At 38.4% G+C, this 18031-nt stretch overlaps 2 protein-coding genes and 1 non-coding gene across 3 annotated transcripts; all 3 read right to left on the minus strand.

The window, feature by feature from the left end:
• Positions 1–4642: 4642 nt before the first annotated feature.
• Positions 4643–4715, minus strand: TRNAE-CUC (transfer RNA glutamic acid (anticodon CUC)). The gene has a single exon. It is a non-coding gene; the product is annotated as a tRNA-Glu (tRNA).
• An 828-nt stretch (positions 4716–5543) lies between these two features.
• LOC116260560 (14-3-3-like protein D) lies at positions 5544–13725 on the minus strand. Its single transcript, XM_031639005.2, has 7 exons — positions 13543–13725; positions 12245–12551; positions 12052–12139; positions 8043–8152; positions 7782–7930; positions 6018–6070; positions 5544–5927 (listed from the first exon to the last, which is right to left on the minus strand). Exons 1-7 carry the CDS (start codon positions 13616–13618, stop codon positions 5925–5927), a joined length of 786 nt encoding a protein of 261 aa, XP_031494865.1. The 5' UTR covers positions 13619–13725; the 3' UTR covers positions 5544–5924.
• A 2459-nt stretch (positions 13726–16184) lies between these two features.
• LOC116260314 (heavy metal-associated isoprenylated plant protein 28) lies at positions 16185–17684 on the minus strand. Its single transcript, XM_031638559.1, has 2 exons — positions 17606–17684; positions 16185–16504 (listed from the first exon to the last, which is right to left on the minus strand). Exons 1-2 carry the CDS (start codon positions 17670–17672, stop codon positions 16185–16187), a joined length of 387 nt encoding a protein of 128 aa, XP_031494419.1. The 5' UTR covers positions 17673–17684.
• Between the last annotated feature and the right edge of the window lie 347 nt (positions 17685–18031).

The following is an 18031-nucleotide window of genomic DNA, read 5'->3' on the forward strand; positions in this document are numbered from 1 at the left end:
ATTGTTGAATCTAATTTGTTCAAGGCAATTGGTGTTCACCAATATTTTCATTGTTAAAATAAAGTCATCAACTGTTCGCTACAGCAATTGATAATGCCATAATTGTATGATCTGTTTCTCGCTCAAAAGTAGGCTGCTGGTTCAGTATTAATTGAAAAACACACAGGTTCGAATCTATATATAAATATATAAGAGGGCAGGTGGTAGGGCACGGTAACAATTTTTTTTGGGCATGATTAAAAGGAAGGAGCAAGAAGAGTTTTGTGGCGCAGATGCAGTCCAACCAGTGGTGTTCATCAGAACACTAAACGAGTATCTCTGTCCTACTTAACTTCATGCCAAAATCAGCTGTGGACTAATTTGATCATGTGGCGGGGGAAGAACCTTTCATTCAAGAGGTGGTCTATGAGGAACGGGTGAAGCTTTGCTCCAAATGCAAAGCCACATCCCACTATACTGAAAGTTGTTTGGTCAACTCTGCCCCACCGCAAGAGAAATGTGTGCAGGTCCCTGTGTCGCGGGGATGGACTGCGGTAAAGAGTTTACGACACCAAAGACCTTTAAAGTAGCCAAGCGGACCGTCAATGGTGGCCCACGAAAGTAACAAACTACAACGCAATTGGTACCACTTGTGAGCGGGAGATAATGTTGCTCCTCCATAGAATGGCCTAGGAAAAAGGTATCAAAGTCCTCAACCTCAGATAACGCCCCTTATCGGGAGGGAGCAGGAGATGCCCTATGGATTTGTTATGGAGTCTCACGGACAATCAAGCACGAAAAACTCACCTCTCACTCCTTTGTTTCTCCCTATATTTACAAAAGTTGGTGAGAGATGAGTTTGCTGAACGAATGCCGAGCAAACCAAACCCCGAGTTCCCATAGGCCAAACCAGCCACAAAAGGTGCGTTTTCGCAACTGCCTAAGGCGACAACCGCTACTAGAGAAACTACCCAAAGAGCCGGATGGTGATCGCGAAGGGCATCGTAAGGGAGCCCGTGTCCCTCTAAAGGAGGTAAGCAAGTCCCGTCATCTCTCTCTATTTATTTGCTCTGGGGAGCCCAGCCAGGGCTATGCAATGCAGGTGCAAAATCGGAGTTGGGAAATGAAATGGACAGCAAGGGGGAATGTTTTACGGATGCAGATAGTAGAATTGAGAAACCCCTTGATGAGGATATAGTGGGAAACCACACACTACCTGTTTCTATGAATAGAGTCACACCCAGATGGTCTCAACTGATGTTGAGGAGAGCCTTGACCTGGTGGAATCTATGGAATCTATGTCTGAGGAGATACAACCTGCCATTAATGGCCAAGGGAGCCGCCAGGAGATGACCCGCATCACAGTTGAAAACCCATTCCTATGAAGATTCTATCGTGGAACGTTAGAGGGTTCTCCCAACCTGCTTCTAGACGAGAATTGCAGTTCTTTATTCAAGATTACTTTACTCTCCGGCTCTACGCATTCTACATGGCACTTTGTTGGACAATGTTAAACTGAAAGCTTGGGGACACACCCAATGTTCTTGGGCGCTCATTTCAAATGCCACCATGTGTGGAGGAATAGCTAGAGTGGTGATGTTATGGGAGCCCTCTCTCCTCATAGCACGGCCAGTTCACAGTTCCTCTGCTGTGATAATACTGCAATGCAAATGCCGTCGTTTTGGAGCTGACTTGTTTGTTGTGGGAGCATACCTCCACCCAAATCCCTTGAGGAGATCCCAAGAACTATTTGAACTTAGCCATTGCCTCAGCAGATTGAATGGACCAAGCTGTTTACTATGAGATTTTAATGCTATGAGGGCATGAGCAGACAAAACAGGTCAACTTCCAAATCTTCAAAGCTGCACCATGTTTGACTCCTTTATCTGAGCAGCCCAAGAACTTGAGATCATAGACGATGCATCGCAGAGTTTTATATGGAGCAATAATAGAAAGGGGGATGCCCTTATTGAATGTCTCTTGGACTGGGCGCTAATCAACCGCAACTAGTTGGAGCTCCTTTATGCTTATCCACAGCTAAGAGTCCTGCCTAGAACTACCTTTGACAGTAACTCACTCCTCCTTTCCATCTTGGAGACACAGTCCAAACCTTTGGAAAGGCCTTGTTCAAAAATTCTTCAACTGTTGGACTCTAAGCGAGGGATGTGCAGATGTGATTAGGAAAGCTTGGATGGAGATCTCCCATGGATGCCACATGATCAAATTAGTCTGCAAGCTGGAATGTGCTCGGAAGCATTTGGCCAAATGGAACTCCATGGTTTTTGGAAATACTACCCAACGCAGTGCCAAGCTGAAGGAAGAATTGAGGAAAATTGAGAATGGGTAAGGGAATGTTGGGCACATCGATGGAGAGAAGGAAATGATGTTGCGACAAGAATTGCAAGGTGCCTTGGAGGAAGACTACCTCCTATGGAAGCAGAAAGATCGAGCCCTCTGGCTCACAGACGGTGACAAGAACACTAATTTCTTCCAATCCAAGGTCAAGACTCATCAAAAAAGAAATTTCATATCTGCCTTACTGATAAATGGTTCTTTAGTAGACTCTCCGAAACAAGTAAAACCTTGCAAGTGCAGATTTCTTTCAGAAATTTTACGTTGTTGATGAATCTGACGACATGATTATGCTTGATGGCTGCCCAGTAGGACCAGGTCTGACCCAAGATGAAGCATCCTTGCTTTTGAGCCTCGTGACTAATGAAAAGGTTCCAAAGGCTGTTTTTGACTTTGGTAGTGACAAGGCATCTGGGCCCGATGGTTTCACTGCAGGGCTTTTCAAAACATATTGGCTTGTGGTGGGCAAAGAAGTTTTTGAGGATATAAAGGACTTCTTCCAAATTGATCGACTTGTGAAAAAGATCATTAGAACTCACCTGGTGCTCATTCGCTGATTTTAGACTCATCACTCTATACAATTGTATTTACAAGTTTATAACTAAAATCATGGTCGCCATGATGAGACCCTTTCTAGGGCGCATTCTAGGACAGGAACAAGGAGCTTTCCTTTCTTCAAGGCTCATCCATGAGCAGATCCTCTTAGCACCTGTAGTGATTAATACCCTGGACCACCATAATAGGGCATCCCTCTTGCTTAAGTTGAACCTTTCGAAGGCATATGATAGGGTCAACCATGACTTCCTCTGCAAGGCTATCGATTGCTTAGCTTTTCCCCCCTTCATGGAGAGAGAGAATCATGATCTGTGTGCGATCGGTGTCATATGCTATGGTAATTACTGGTAGAGAAGGAGAATTTTTTGAGGCCAGCAGGGGACTTAGACAAGGAGACCCCCTCTCCCCATACCTATTCTTAATCGTCATGAAAATGTTCATAAGGAAACTTAAGGCCGAATATCGTCTGGGGAACTTGAAAGTTCCCAAGCCAAGAGGCAGTCCTTACCCTCCTCTAGCTCTTCTCTTCACGGAAGACATCATCCTCTTCTGTAGTGCGAAGGAAAGTGTGATTACCTGTTTAAGTCGGGTGTTCCAGGAGTTTGAACTCAGGGCTGGTATGAAATGCAGCCCCGCCAAGTCTACGATCGCTGTCTTCCACACTTGATGATCTCAAATGCAACAACAATTCTGGGGTGGAACGTGAGGGATCTTCCACACTCTTACCTAAGTTTGCCGCTCGTCGGAGGAAAACTCAATGAGGACTTATGCCGACCTCTAGTGGAAAAGGTTCAAGGCAAGCTAAGTGGCTGGAATAGAAACCAAGACTCCTTCGCAGAGAGAATCTACCTAGTTTAGCACACATTACTGCAAGTATTTTTGTTTCTGGAGTCGGGCATTCCACCTTCCAAACGGAACAATGCTAACCCTGAAAAATCTCGTGACTAGCTTCATTCGGGGAGAAACTGACGACATTCGACACTACCACCTTGTTGGTTGGGATACCCTTTATCTTCCTATCCCGTAGGGTGCTATCGGCATTAGAGATATTCAGCTGCTTAACAAGGCTTTCATGGTGCAGTGGGGCATAAAAGTCTGCACCCAAGATTCCAAATACCTCAGAAATTCGAGTTTGTGGATGCTTAAGCCTTCGGCTGCAGCTTCTTCCTCTTGGAAAGCTATCATCTTATCCAATGAAGCCTTGACAATGGAACCACCTCCGGCAGCTTTGTAGTGGAAGTCCCTCTAGACTTACCTTCTTCATTTATTTAAAGAAAAAATGCATCATAAAAATTTATTTTATGACAACTCTCTAACCTAATGGCTAGTGTTCAGCAGGTCTGAATCTCCAAGACGGGTTTGCCAACTATACGCGGAGGCAAATAAAAAGGGGGCCATTTGGACAGTTCTTCGCGCATCAGAATAATTATTTTGGTTAATCAACTGTTGAAACCCTCCAACTATTCCATAACCTTTCTTTTTCTTTGTATGTCATTTAGGTCACGGTTTATTTCTGTGGATCTCGTATCCACGGTTTTGACGTTTGACTCTATTGGAGGCGCTCCGTAACCAGGTATCAAATTGAATCCGATTTAAGTAATCGCGCAATTCAACTTTTTCATATTCGGTTTTGGAACCTGATCTGCAGTCTTGGAGATGGATGCGGTATTGCTGTGTTCAGCTTGGGCTATAGTAAGACAAGAGGAGGTTGTATATTTGAAAAAAAAAATAAATAAATTGACAGTAATAAAAGTAGTTCCGTTGCCGGGACTCGAACCCGGGTCTCTCGGGTGAGAGCCGAGTATCCTAACCAACTAGACTACAACGGAAGTGATGGTTAATTATCCCTTCTTTCGTTTCTACAAGTTTATGAACCGGGAAGCTCAGATTCAAAAAAGTATGGTAATTGGTACACTCACACGTCAGTATATTGTGTAAAATATAGATATGCAAAATAGTTCAAAACATTTTGTCCGGGATTAGATGATTGATCAAGTTAGGAAAATGCGCTGAACATGTTACTGCAAAAACCATTGCAGAACTCTTCCTTAACGCAGGCATTGCGAGTAGATTAGATTCATTCTATCGGGTCAGATACAATCTGGACCATGCCAGACAATATGTGAATCCCAAATGCAACAACAGGTCCAAATCCACCTCAATCTGAACTTTATCCTGTAAGCCGGTAATGATCTTTGATACAAAACATTTATAAGTAGTGCCAAATCCATGCATAAAAGGATCTAAGCATTTCTTATGTGCGCAAGCACCCAAGCGTTGCGCTCAATCTTGGGCTCACGCTTGTGGAATTTAATCCATTCCAAAACCCCACGGTTTTCCTTGTCATCCGATACGGTACGCATATTGAGGTTAAACAACAGACAAGATGATCAATTGCTGGCTTATGTTGCAGGCATGCCCCATTTCACACTGATGTGTTGTCCTATTCATATAATTTTAAGCACAGAAAGACTGCATAAAATGATGTATTCCGCGTATTGCAAGGGTGCCTGTGACGTTGCTGCTGAAGGATCATAAGCTCATTTCTTAGACAAATTTGAGATGAACCGGAAATACCGCCCAGAGAGGCTTAGAGAATTGATAAACATTCTATTCCACAAGTTTAATCATAGCTCATTTCTTGGACAAATTTGAGATGAACCAGAAATACTGCCCAGAGAGGCTTAGAGAATTGATAAACATTCTATTCCACAAGTTTATCACCCACCAGGGAGGTAAATGGAGGAAATAAATTATCACATTGTGCCCTATGACTCCGAGTAGGGTCCCAGATTGACGAAGCAAAATAGTCACTGAAGGTACAGTAGCAGGAAAAGTACAGCCTTGTTGTACACACTCAATGCAAAACACATCAACGCAAATTTGTTTATTGTCCAGTGAGAGAAGCTAAAAATGATTCTACCGACTGCATACTGTAAATACTTCACTCAAAAATAGTAGACGCTAGACCTGATTCCTAATATAAGACCAATACAACCAGCATCCACCTTCGTCACTCAAGGCCCCAACAGCGTGAATCACTGCAATGCAAAGGGTAGTCAGCAAACAACTTTTCAAAAAGTTGGTAAACCAGGATAAGCTTGAAACTTGAATTTTGGAAAGCAAATCACCTCTCCATTTTCCTCTTTACCACTGGTAGAGATATCCATTTTTTGGTCTTCAGCTGCCATTAATTCATCAACGGAGATCAGTATAAAGGTACATACGAGAAAGATATTGATTTGACAAGAAACAGAATAGACAGCCATATGTTTTAAAAGCAAGTCCCTTTAAAAGCTAGGTTGTCCCCTATCATTCACAACAGAAAATCCATTCCAATTATGAAAGCCGAAAATACTTTTGTTAATTCTTCAGGAAGACGTTCAAGAATCTCATCAATGGGGAAGAGATGAAGCTCAGACCAGAGATACGGATGGGTAATTCAACTGCCCCTAGCAACTCAGGTTCTTCACAGAATGGTTCACAGGCATCCAAGCAAGCCATGAAGTAGTATGAACCAATGTTGTAAACTTCATAACTTGACCCATATCGGTAGGTTGAAAGGTTAGATGCCATGATATACCATGAACAATGTTGTAAAACTCATAACTTGAACCATATCAGTGGGTTGAAAAGTTAGATGTGATACAAACGTCAGCTTATGTCATGCAATGTAACCTGAAAAATTGCAATTCAGTTTTAAATACTAAAAAACTGTAAAAAAAAAAATCAGAAAAGTACCCAAAAGGAAAGGGAAACAGGAACAAAGATCTCACAATGGGAAAACATGGATTGTATAGACAATTATACGTTACGCAACGCAGAACGTGCACACTTTCACTAGAAGTAATTAAAAATTACCACTTAAATTACTCTGAATACTAAAACAGGTACTGAGAAACAAATCAAATCAATTGCCGAAGATGAAAGCTCAAAACATGATGGTGCTATTATAGAATTCGATTGGAGCCTTCATATGACTGTCACCGTAGGACACATGGTCAATGTTATAAAAGGCGTAGCGTATCGCGTATCGGTCGGGCTGACCTATACGCTGTATCGTAACGTATCGTAAACGTAGCGTAGCGTATCGTAAAATTAATTTTTTAATTTTAAAAAATATTTAAAAATCAGAAAAAATAGACAAAAATTATTAAAAATCTGAAAAAATAAACAAAAAATCAGAAATCAAGAAAAATATATTCAAATATAAAAAAGATCATCATACATAAGGAACATTCATGTGTGTCAACAACGCATTCAAAAACTAGAAATTAGATATTCAAAATAACATAATAAGCATCCATCACAATTTTAAACTTGAAAATTTTATAGAATCTTAAGACTTAGAGTCTTAGGACTTTGAGTTTTAGGACTTATATTACATCACAATTTTATAAGTTCAAAACATATAGTTATCAACTTATCATCTTTCATGATTTAACGATAATATTTTCCAAATCGATGAATCCTTGGTTATTTTTTATGAAAATGTGCAAAATCTCTCCCTCCTACGTCTCTTGGAGTTTTTAAATACAAGAAGAGAGAGAGGGAGGAGTATTTAAACTTTAAAAAATAAAAAATTTTGTGTTTTAACCCGTATCGCATGTATCGTGCGATACATGTACGATACAGACGCGTATCGTCTTTAAACAGCGTATCGTATAGGTTTTCTTGACCTATACGATACGTATCGTACGATACGCATCCGTATCGTACGATACGGATAACATTGCACATGGTTATTAGGAAAGCAACAATAACAATTTAGGAAAATAACATACTTCACTTTTCTCAATCCAGGCACTGCGATAATAAGCTAGTGATACCCCAAAAAAAAGTGACTAAAATAGCAGGCAAGTAGAAAAAACCATAAAGTAAAAGCTTTCAATTACCTCCATCCTCGGGGATGTCAGATGTCCATAGTGTTAGGTTGTCCCTCAGCAGTTGCATAATCAAAGTGCTGTCTTTGTAAGATTCTTCACTTAAAGTGTCAAGTTCAGAAATAGCCTCATCAAAGGCTTGCTTTGCAAGGTGGCAAGCTCTGCACCGAAAAGAAAAGATCCACAGAACCACATTACACACCACGTAAACTATTTGTCAAGGTATTGATCTCATGCACTAGACAAAATGTCAACGAGCTGTATAAAGCATACCTCTCTGGTGAATTCATGATTTCATAATAAAAAACTGAAAAATTTAATGCTAATCCCAATCTAATGGGATGTGTGGATGGCAAGTCAGCCTCCGCTGCACTTGAAGCTGTCTGCAAGACAATTATAAAAACAAAAAGGGGCACTAATCAGATCCATTTCATAATGCACATTCTTTTCAGAAATCAAATTTCTGATTTACTCTCTTTCTAAGAGAACTTTTTATCTAATACTTGTTTCCGAACTTTAAAAGTAAAACAACTAAAGCAACTAATCATAGTTCATACTGTAGTAGACAGCAATGAACTTTTCATATTTGAAACAGTTTCCGCTACAACCTCATGCAGTACAAGCAAGTTACAAGGATGGATAAAAGTTCCAAAGTCTGGATTTCTCAAATGCCCACATGATCTAATCAAAATAAATAGCACAAGTTGAACCCCAAAGTTCTAAACTAACCATACCCAATCTGCAGAAGATCTTGCATAGTTCCATATACAACCATGTTTAAATCACTTTTACAGTTGCCTGCACAAGATGCAGAAGAAATACACAAGCACAAAGTGCCACCTCCCTAAATAAAGTTGGCCAACATGGAAAAGCACCAAAACAACCAGAAATTTCTCAATCCATTGTAAGCAAATTCCTAACAAATGTTTACTGACTCTTATCAACAAAAATTTTCTTGGGGTATTAATTGGGAAGTTTGCCTTTTAAAACTTGTAAATAAATAACAGAAAATTTATGTTTGGCTTTTCTATATTAATTTTGTTACAAAAACACTAGTACATATTCATATTTCATAGTTATTAAACTGTCCAAATAAACCATACCACAAATATCACAATATTCTCGAAAATATCATGATATTAACGAGAAAAATCATAAGAACAAAAGAAGCCCCAAAAATGCATGAAAAACCGTGGAAATGTTTTTTCATGCATTTTTTTTCCTGGTTTTCCCCCTTTTTCGTTTTTTTTTTTAATTTTTTAAGGTTAGTGACATCATGGATTCACCTTTAAACTTAAATTAAATTATTTATTATCCTTCAAATCACCATTAAGACATTACTTTTATCATTTTATATAGTTTTGCTAATGTCTTCTTATTAGTTTACATTTGATCTATTTTTATTTAATGTTTAGGATTTTTTTATTTTTCCAAAATTTGCAGAGATTCTGCTGAAATTTTCCCAAAAGACAACTTTGCCTAAAAATACCCGAGCAAAACCTCACAGTTAAAAACCCAAAAATGATATTTGTGGTTATGAAAAAAACCACCAAAAAATTAAAATATACCAACTTTTTTCTGAAAAACATGCAATGTTGTAAAAAGCGAATCGTAAGCCGTATCGGTAATGCTTTAAGATACGCTGTATTGTAAAATATCGTAATGTATCATAACTGTATCCTTTAAAAAAAAAAGAAAAAATTCTGAAAAAAAGTTAAAAATTAGTGTATCGTAAGTCGTAACTATATCGTAACGTACCTGAATGGCTGTGACATAATTGTATCGTTCTGTATCATACGATACGATGCATGTATCGTAAATATATGATACAAGTGGTGTATCGTATCACATTTTTGAAACGCGACGATACGTATCGTACAACACTGAAAATACGGTTAAAAAAACAACACTCTCAGGTTTCTTTTCTTTTTTTTTCCTTGATCTAGAACTTCATAGTTCATACAGTTATAATCCACAAAAACACAGCAAGCATATACAGGCAAAAGTGTTTGAACACAAATGATAGAAAGACTGGCTAGTTTCTCGTCAAGTGGACCAGATTCCCATGGCTTAATAGGAACTGATACGTTCCAATTGGGTTGAGTCAAAGCGGATGAGGGTAGCTCAACCCAGCACATGGCTTCAATTGATTTACTCCCAATGTCACATGGACATGCCTGGCATAGGAAGCCTCACCCATGTCAACAGTCGACATAGCTGGACAGAGGTGCAGATGTGGGACATGGCTTGGACATGGCAGACACATATTTTGAATTCTTTTGGTATATCTCAATATTATTTGTTCACAAATTTACATTATGCAAATACAGAAATTGAATATGTGTATCTGGATATTTATATATGCATGTCCCTGCACCCATGTTTTGTTAAATTACTTCACAACAATGTCTACACCTGCACCTTTGTCCACACCATGTACCGAGTGATGGTTACGATCATCCACCCGTTTCAGTCCTAGTTGATGACCCAGCATATTATTCTCCAGACCCATTAAAGAGACAGATCCATTCAAATAGATCCAATGGGTCCTGCCTCCTACACTGATTCCTTTTGGTGCTGTTCTCCCAAAATATTGCAATTTTTTAACGTTTTTTTCTTTTTTTCCTTATTTTTTTCATTTTTAGCATGATATTTTTTGAAAAAAAATAGTAATATTTGTGACAATGATTCAGATATACATTTCATAGGAGGCTTAATTCATCTTTTTTTCAATCAAAGAATGGTAGATCCTGCAAGGTTCAAATCTAACTACAATATGTTACCCAGGTTCACCAGGACGTCAGATAAAAACATATGGAGAAAAAGGATAGGCAAGATCCAAGTTCTTCCAGCCTAAGCAACTTGAACCAAGACCAACATGCACTTCGTACCAATCTCATATGCCAGGTAATTGAGGAATTACATTTCTCTCAGTCCAAAGGAAGTAAGAAGGCACTTTTCCCCTAACAATGAGAACCAGTTTTTTTAGGTTAAAAAGAATACGAATTGACAAACTTACTGCAACGTAAGCATCATCCATCAACTAAGTAGCCAAAAGCACCAAATAGCAACCATGTGTCAAGCACCTAACAGGTCTAGTTGGTTTAGCTGGAAGCCTGAAACTGAAGCCCCACAAAATAAACTTTTGGATCATAATTAACTACTACCAGTATGAGGTACAATATAGAAGAAAATATAAAGTCTAGAATCCATAAACAGATTGATGAAATGCAAAGTTGCCTCCCTCAGGCTCTAACCTCCTCAGAGGTACAAAAATATGAAATGCAAAAATTGCTTTAGAAATAGACCAGCCATGTCAGCCGTCACCACATGGCCTAAAGAGAAACTAATTGATCATTAAGCCAGTAGATGAACTTGATCAGTCAGAAAACACGGTACAACAAAGCACATACCACATCGCTAGCTGATGCTGTATTGTCTAGGTCATACTCCAGTTTCCTGAACATAATTTTAAGTTATGATAATCATGTGATGAATTCCTTTATGTGTATATACATGAATGTATAAGTGAAGATCTTTAACAAATACAACGGGATCAACTGATCAAGCATGACCTTATTTAATGAGTTCAAAAAAAAAACTAGGAATATTTCCAGTCTCAGCCACCTCCCAAAAACATCATGTTGCCCAAACCCCTAACTTTTCTTTGTCCCCTTCACTTCAAATTAAAAGTAAACTTCCTGTTCAGATTGTTCCTTTATTCTCCAGTAAAATATACCAAAAATAATCTTATAGAAGGGTCCAGCAGACTCCCTTCTAAGAATAATCATTTATACCAGACAAGCCAAGAGATGCCATGCTGAAGTCAATCACCCTTTACGAATTATAATGTACACATTAATTGGACTTTTTAAATATCCAGACCGAAAACTTCAAACATCAATATGCATACCAATGATTACTGCCATGATGACTCCTTGAACCAAAAAACTTCACTGCATTGAAATCAAAATGGATAGTTTGAACAATACAAACAACCAAATAGGAAAAAACAAAAAAATTATTATTCCTAGCAGTATAAATCATTTATTATACAAATTTACAAACAAAAAAAAACAAGTACGCTGCTTAATTGAACATAATATTGGATCTTCCGGTTCTCTTTCTGAGGAATTATATGTTTAATGCGCAGGTTGAACAATAGAATCAATAAGTTTACATCTTTTTAAGCAATGTAAGGTTCTGTTTATTTTATATTGCAAATTAATATGCCTCGTATATGAATGGAATAAACCAAGTAGCAGTAAACATGATATCCCACCTCATAGGCTTTCAGCGAATGATCAGCAGCCTCTTTTCTCTCATTTCCAGACTTGAACTCAGCCAAATATCGGTAGTAGTCACCCTTCCTATCAAAATGGTAATAGAATGGTTGAAATTACCGTCACCAGGACATGCTGTGTTAATAGAAATAAAGGCAAAGAGATACAAATATGACAGAAGAAGTCACTCACATCTTGTAGTAAAAAACAGTAGCTTCACCAGCTGGTGATGAAGGTATGAGATGTTCATCAATGACAGTCATCACATCATTACAGATACTTGAAAGCTCTGATTCCACCTTGTGACGGTACTCTCGTATCCTTTTCACATGTGCTTCATTCCCTTTAGACTCTTCCTTCTGCTCAATTGAAGAAAGTATCCGCCATGAGGCTCGGCGAGCTCCAATCACATTTTTGTACCCCACAGAGAGCAAATTTCTCTCCTCCACTGTCAACTCTACGTCCAACATGGCTACCTTTTTCATTGCATCAACCATTTCTGTAATTGAAATGAACTGCAGCTATGATTTTTTCCCTTACATTGAAACAATAAACATAAACCAAAGAATAGTAGCTTAACTTAATCAAGAAATTTGTCGAAGAATTTCAAGATTTCACCATTTGGGAAGAAAAATAACTATATGTGTATTATAATTTATACATATATATATACACGCGCGCGCATCGGCCTCTCACCCCTTCTGTAACGAAGATTTTTTCTATTTGTTTCCCTCTAATTCGGAATTCGTATTTCCATTCACTTACATAAGCTGACCCATTCCACAGAGGCTTAAGCGAAACTTATGGAAGTTGTAAGTAGTAACCATCAGCTTGAATTTGGTCTCTGGAAAAGGAAAAGAAGAAAGACACTGAAGGCTAAAGCCTAAAACAAGTGTGACAGATTAGTTACCATCAATCTCTCCTAAGAAATAAAGATAGGTTCTTGACTTCTTGGGCGTGAACAAATCTCCTCTTTCACATTAACGTCATTTAACTTTCTGACATTGAAGAAAGGAGACTGCAATTTGACTCCTTTCGCTTTTTCTTAATTAACTACGCATTATTGAGCCGCACATTTTTGCTTACTTAATCCACCATTTCCAGCAAAAATGAGAAAAGTAAGACGAAAATTGAACAGGATAAACCTAAGAACAGGTCTCAGAGAGAGAGAGAGAGAGAGAGAGAATGTGTGCGTGTGAGAGAGTTCCCCGGCACAATTTGGATCAACAAAATCCTGAAAAACGCCAAAAACCCAGAAGCCCCAAAGCATGAGAATGGGCAATGGAGAAATGGCCCCTCTAACAAAGGCGAAGGCGACCAAAGACGAACGAGATCTACACAAAATCCATATACGAGAACACAGCAGAAGACCTGAATGAGAAACCTTAGAAATAGAATTCTCCCTTACGGGCGATCAGAAGTAGGAAAGGAACGAAGGAGAGGAAACAGAGAATGGGGAAAGAAGAAGTGACGGCGGAGTGAGCGATTACCATCGTATCGCTCCGCCTGCTCTGCGAGCTTAGCGACATACACGAAGCTCTCTCGATCCTTTGACAACGACGCCATTGCTCCCCTCCCTTCTTCCGCTTCGTCCACCCTTTTCCTTCCTCGTCGATCTGAAAGAACAGAAGAGAGAAAGAAGAGAGAGACGCTTTTCGCTTTCGTGCTCCCTTTCTATGATTTAGAAAGAAAGGACTTTTATAGCAGAATTTGAAAAAAAATGACTTCTTTACCCTTACATTCAGACACGTCCATACACCGCGGGGCCTACCAATCCCAACTAAATGACCAAACTACCCTTACCGGAGGACAAAAGCGCTCGCGTCCGACCTGGCTCCAGCCACCCACGGAGGGCCAGATATTTTCGTGTACGGGTCGGGTCGGTTCGGGTTGATGAATCCGAAACTTCATCTCTGGTCCTGATAGTAACCAGACTTTTACCGTTTACGTGCTCAAGTTCCCTCCTTCTTACTCAAGAATAAGCTGAGGCTTGCTAAGAGATCGATCCAAATAAGATATGCTCATAGGTCTCGTTTATTTTTCAAAAATGCAAAAGTATATCGGATCCAGTGAGATCCAGATTTTAAGTCAACGACAAAGATCTTGCTGAGTATCGCTGTTGGATTTTTATGGCTTAACAAAACTTCATGCCCCGGATTCCACCTGACATAAACATTTTACTATGAGAATAAATTAATATTTTATTGGATATGGGTCGGGTTTGGTTTATATTAACTACAGATGGTAGCCGATGCAGAGGAGCTGAGCTGAGACTCCTTATTGTGTACAATTAAAACCGCAGTTTAGCTAGGATCCAACAAACCTAGCTACGAGTTCGTTGGTCCAAAATCAAATCCCAGTTTAGATGTTAGGATCCAAAAGATCCGACCGTGATGGCTCCAAACGCAAACCTAATTTAGGTATGCTAGTAAGATCCAGACAATTTGAACTGGATTTGTTATGAACTCTCACTCAGTTATACCAAATTGGATTCCTACACATATATGTTTTAATCCATAGTTGATTCAATGTCTTCAACTTTACACCTCTTACATACCCTCTTTTTTTTTTTCTAGCTTTCTGGGAACCAGGGATTGACCATGTACCAATCATTGGTCCAACCAGCTATACCAAACACCTGAGATTGACCTTCTACCAGTCAGTGGTCCGAAAAGCTATACTACACTCACTTTGATACATGGCAAAGCCTGGAGAGCATGAGCGGAACCAGAAAATTTTGGTTAAGAGATATCCGGTACAAAATTTTAAGTTGCATTAGTATGTAAATGAAAAGAAAATGCTCACAAATATCAATATGAAAACAGTGTGGGCATATCCAAATTTTTTGGAGATGATTGATCAGGACCGTATGATCGATGTCTATCTCGGACTTTCTCCTCCACTATTCAAACACGGTATTGATCTCTGGGTCGGACCCATGTCGGGTCCTGATCAGCAAGCTGGTTCGATACATTTAATTGGAATCTTTAAAGGCTCTGAACTCCTTTAGCTGAACTTTAAATTGGAAAAGCGTGAAATGGATCTAATACATTTAATTGGATCCAACCTAGATCCACCACATTAAAATGGAAGCGTCAAGGGTATTTTGGACTCTGCGGCAGTCGCCAGACAATGGTGAACGGAAAGGCACAGCGGTTCGCCGTTCGCACGTCAGAGCCTTGTTTTTTGAAGAACTGAAGCGTTCGAGGGATGCGTTTGGTGAGCGACAGAGTTTATGAACTATATCTATATTAGTTGTATGTTCAACTAGTTCTAATTGAAAAATCTTCAAGAAAATGCTTCTAGCAACAGAAAAAATATATATATATTTTTTAAGGGGGCACTACGTTTAAATTTTAACCTTGAAGGTGCATTTATATATAAATAAGTAAAAGTTGATAATAAATTGTTTCTTGTTATTTTCCAATTCGTTGAGATTATTAATATGTCAATTATGCAGATGAAAAGCTTTTCTTAAGAATTACCATCAATTTTGTTAAAATACTCACCCATTTATATGACAATTAAAAGCCCCATTTCTACCTTACTCTGATTCCCTTTTTGTTGGTGTTAGCCGTCTCTCTCTCTCTCTCTCTCTCTTTCTTTTATATATATATATATATATATATATATATATATATATATATATATATATAAGGGGGCAGCTACTGTCTTAAATTTTCAACTTGAAGAGGCACTTGTATATAAATAAGTAAAAGTTGATATAGTGCCACCATGTAAATAAGACCGTTTTTGTAGGCTGGTCCGGGCATTGGCCCACAGTCGTGCCTCCGCCACTAGATCCACCATATGTTTCAATATATATTATCGGATCCGACTTTAGATCTATTGGATCCAAATTAAGATTCAAGTTCAAGTTTAATGGAACCGAAGCCCCAAGCATCTGATTGCAGGTCCAATGGCGAAAATGAAGAAACAAATTAAAAACGCACTTCATCACATTTACCAGTACTAATTCCAAATTAAAACGAAACCTCTCTCTCTCTCTCTCTCTCACACACACACACACATGTCCGCGCACATTACATGCATTATGTGCATGGACATGTTTACATGCGTATAATAGAAAATAGACTGAAGATGATCACTTTCGGATAGATCATGTGAATTATTACATGATAGAGCATGCATGGGGATTCTCATCACTAAAGAGAGAAGGACGGGGAGGACCATGATAGTAGCCATGCATGTGGCCGTCATACCCATGCTTATAGTAGTTGTATGATGATGATGTACGGGATGTAGCATGCGGAGGCTGATACTGATGATGGTGGTAGTGATGGATGTATGCATGGTCCGTATTGTATGGGGATGGCCATAGCTCAGCCCTCCTCCCGGTCTTCCTTACTGTTTTAAGCACTTTCTTCGGGTCTGCATGGCCTGTTACTGTCACCTTCTGCATTCTCATGTCTATATCAATGCTATCAACTCCTATGAACAGGTAAAAAAGAAAAATAACTTAATTCCATAAACAAGCCAAAAAAGGAGAATCTAAAATTGACTACCTTGGTCAAAACATATCGAGGAGTAGTACATCATCTTAAATCTTATTCTTGGTGAAATGTGATGATAGATTATGTCTGGTCAATAGATCCGCCAGCATTGGCTTCCCTATACTGGTTTTGGCAATGATAATAGTTTGTTACTGTGTCATGAATTTGTTCATAAGATTGAGAGGCAGATGCATGAAATAGTGTGTTAGATCAATGGAAATCGACCCGCATTGGCTTTCCTATAGGAACGTTTGGCAATAATAATAATAATTTGTTTTCAAAATTTTGGGCAGATTCATGTAACACTGCATTATCGTATTTTACTTATTTGACACAATTCTTGTGGTAGATGTCAAAAAAGTTTGGCCTTCTGATAAAAATATTATGTTTATACAACATCACAAAAAATCTCTGTTAAAGACAAAAACTTCTTTGTTGGCCAATTGTTTGTTTTATATTGAATCCTTGTAATTGACTGTAAAAGAATTTAAATTAAGAAAAAATTCTAAAAATGGATTTATAAAAGAATTACTAGTTTCAACCTCTCGTGAACTGTAGATCTATATCCATTCTGGTGCTTTACTAAACCATTGTTAATCTACAATTTTCTTTCACCTAAAGTGGATTTTTTACTAGAGTACATCATTTCGATATTTCTTTTTAAACTTAATTTTTTCCCCTTTTCCCACAAAATGGTCTTTCTGTTGTACCACTTAGATGTTCTTGTTATGTTATCAAAAAATGGTCCTTATTTCATTCCATTTTTTGCAAAATGGTGCTTTGTTAGCCAGAACTACCCTAGTGCTAACAGTTCTGAACACGAACAGGTTGATGGCTTTTAGGGACTGGTTACAAGGAATAAAAGAAAAGGAAAGGTGGATTTTGCAATGATCAACAAGGCAGCACTCTTCCTTTGATCTAGACGATAAAACAGAGATTGTTTCCAAAAAAAAAAAACCATATTTTTTTCTTAGAACAATTAAGTTTTCTAAAAACTGAATATCTTCATAGGATTTTTGTGAAATTGATTACGATTTACCTTGAAGTCTTTGAAGAGCCTTCCTGATCTTAATCTCACATCCAGCACAATCCATGTGAACTCTCATCTCCACTGTCTGGAAAATCATAAGCCATACATATAACAAAATGAAACTAACAAACTTAATTAATCCCCTGCATGGTAACCTATACAAAAGCATAACCACCATGCTGAAATACCATTCATCAAATCTTACAACGTTTGTTTTCATACAAGAAATTATATATGAGTTATACAATTTCATTTTTGATATATGCATGCATTATTAGCTAGTTTTTTTCTGTTTGGATTGCAATATTTTAAAAAAAAACTATTCATAGGGTCTAGTGATTCAAAGGCTGGTTTCTATTAAACAAATTAGACAGATCTCACCTATAAGATTACATATCAAAGAAATGAAAACAAAAAAAGAAAAGGAAATTAAAG

Source organism: Nymphaea colorata, chromosome 9, assembly GCF_008831285.2.
Source record: "Nymphaea colorata isolate Beijing-Zhang1983 chromosome 9, ASM883128v2, whole genome shotgun sequence".
Lineage (NCBI taxonomy): Eukaryota > Viridiplantae > Streptophyta > Magnoliopsida > Nymphaeales > Nymphaeaceae > Nymphaea > Nymphaea colorata.

What these genes read in the sequence shown, in the direction of transcription:
- LOC116260314 (XM_031638559.1), bottom strand. Translation starts at nt 17,672, where the DNA reads ATGAGAGTTCACATGGATTGTGCTGGATGTGAGATTAAGATCAGGAAG. An exon ending in GGCTCTTCAAAGACTTCAAG is followed by an intron (nt 16,505 to 17,605) that starts GTAAATCGTAAT and finishes ACCTGTTCATAG; the next exon opens with GAGTTGATAGCATTGATATA.
- LOC116260560 (XM_031639005.2), bottom strand. Translation starts at nt 13,618, where the DNA reads ATGGCGTCGTTGTCAAAGGATCGAGAGAGCTTCGTGTATGTCGCTAAG. An exon ending in ATTCGCTGAAAGCCTATGAG is followed by an intron (nt 8,153 to 12,051) that starts GTGGGATATCAT and finishes ATTGTCTTGCAG; the next exon opens with ACAGCTTCAAGTGCAGCGGA. An exon ending in TGACATCCCCGAGGATGGAG is followed by an intron (nt 6,071 to 7,781) that starts GTAATTGAAAGC and finishes AATTAATGGCAG; the next exon opens with CTGAAGACCAAAAAATGGAT.